The sequence below is a fragment of the Cyprinodon variegatus genome, unplaced genomic scaffold (genome assembly GCF_000732505.1).
Source record: "Cyprinodon variegatus isolate N-32 unplaced genomic scaffold, C_variegatus-1.0 Scaffold886, whole genome shotgun sequence".
In the NCBI taxonomy this organism is placed as follows: domain Eukaryota; kingdom Metazoa; phylum Chordata; class Actinopteri; order Cyprinodontiformes; family Cyprinodontidae; genus Cyprinodon; species Cyprinodon variegatus.
Window position 1 is genome coordinate 134,253 of NW_015151339.1, and position 1,880 is coordinate 136,132.

The following is a 1,880-nucleotide window of genomic DNA, read 5'->3' on the forward strand; positions in this document are numbered from 1 at the left end:
ATATATATATATATATATATATATATATATATATATATATATATATATATATATATATATATATATAAAACCAAACGTTTTTGGGCTTTGTAAATGATAATTTCCTGAGATACTGCGTTGGGGCTTCAGTAACTGAGTCATTTATAACAAAAATAAACAGAAACAAACGCTGGAAACGCTCTAAATGTTTCTGACTTATTGAAGCTGTTTTGTCAAAGTTCACAGGAAAGAAAAAACAACAACCAAAAACCAATAAGCTGAGAAATGTGTTTACACTCCTGAGGATGTTGGTTTACCTGCGCAGCGCCGCGCGCCCAGCAAGGCGACCGCGGCGACAATAACGGACCATAAGAACAACATCATCGACTGAAGTCACCAGGAAAAACACATGAGTCTCACATTGCAGCGAAGCCCGACAGTTTACCTTAAAATAAATAAAAATAAAGTTCAAACAAGCGGTACATAAGCACGTTTTCTAAAAGGTTAAGTGAATTTATTTAAAGTGTTCCTCCAATGAAAGGTGACAGAAATGAGGATTAAATCATCTCTAAAACTCACCAGAGTCGCATCCCAGCCTCCTGTCCCCCTTTAGATCCACTAAATGATTCCTGGAGCTTGACTGTTTGTTCACATCTTCACTCAGAGGCTGCCTCTGCTGAAGTGACAACCTTTAGCCAAGTGCAGTGCGTCATAGTGCATCAGTGATGGTGACACAAACACTGAGCACACCCAGCCTCACCATCAAAAACCCAGCAAACACTGCGCACACCCAGCCTCACCATCAAAAACCCACCAACTGAAAATTACACAGGGCAAATACTCACACAGAGCCAGGCAAAGTCCAAAAGTTACTTGGTTTTAGGAGAATTATAGATTTTTTTATGCATACAGAAGCAGATTAATGTAATTTCAGCCCTTATGGAAATCATTTATTTGATATATTTCTTAGTATTTGCCAGAATTAAACATCAATATTAATATTTATAATGGTCTGAAACACTATTTATCTGCTGTGTATTTGGTAATACAGGCGACTGAAGTATGTCACATCCTGTGTTTTTATTTATTCATTTCTATTTGCTACACAGTCTGGATTGTTTCAAACATGAACCTCAGAAGAACTATGCATCCTCACATTTTCCACCCAGCCTACAAGTGTCGCTTTTACAATGACATGCCCATGTGGTGAAGCCTGGGACTCCCCCCGCACCACCTGAACTTCTTCAGAGCTTGTGGTGAATGAAAAGCAATATTAGCTACCATGACAGACTTTTTAATGCAGGACTAAAATCTGCCAGCTGTCTTTGTCAGTTACTCACATAAGAAAATCTGATTGAGAAGGAGGAAGTGAGACAGCTCTCAGGAAGAGATAAAAACCTACAGTGCTGCAGGTGGTGTTTGAATTAGTAGGACTGAGGGTTCAGGAAACCATCGCTGTATTAGCAGGGGAAGCCTCACTAACTATTGCCTGGGTGTGTTTTGGAATCATTTCCTCTCCTAGCGCCACTTCATTGGTCAAAAACCTCAAGGGCCACTAGGATTTCAATTCAATTCAGTTTTATTTCTATAGCGCCAATTCAAAATACATGTCATCTCAAAGCACTTTACAGTTCACCAGATCATCCAGTCAAATTGATTCAAAGTTTTCTATCTAAGGAAAACCAGTTGATTGCATCGACTCATTGACTATCCCTCACACTAAGCATGCTTATAGCGACTGTGGAGAGGAAAAACTCCCTTTTAACAGGAAGAAACCTCCAGCAGAACCAGGCTCAGTGTGAGCGGCCATCTGCCGAGGCCCACTGGGGTTCAAGGAGACAGAAGCAGAGATACAAAAAGGCTACTGTAAAATTCGGCCCCATCCAGGAAACACACAGCCA

At 40.2% G+C, this 1,880-nt stretch overlaps 1 protein-coding gene across 1 annotated transcript in view; it reads right to left on the reverse strand.

Annotated features, from left to right (window-relative positions):
- The window catches only part of LOC107099584 (interleukin-12 receptor subunit beta-2-like), a 22,467-nt gene extending 21,714 nt beyond the window's left edge, over positions 1-753 (reverse strand). Inside the window, exons 1-2 of the mRNA XM_015397773.1 lie at positions 559-753; positions 297-424 (exon numbers count right to left, since the gene is read on the reverse strand). Coding sequence (XP_015253259.1) covers positions 297-363 — 67 coding nt within the window. The 5' untranslated portion in view covers positions 364-424; positions 559-753. The remainder of the gene's footprint in view (positions 1-296; positions 425-558) is intronic.
- Positions 754-1,880: the final 1,127 nt, after the last annotated feature.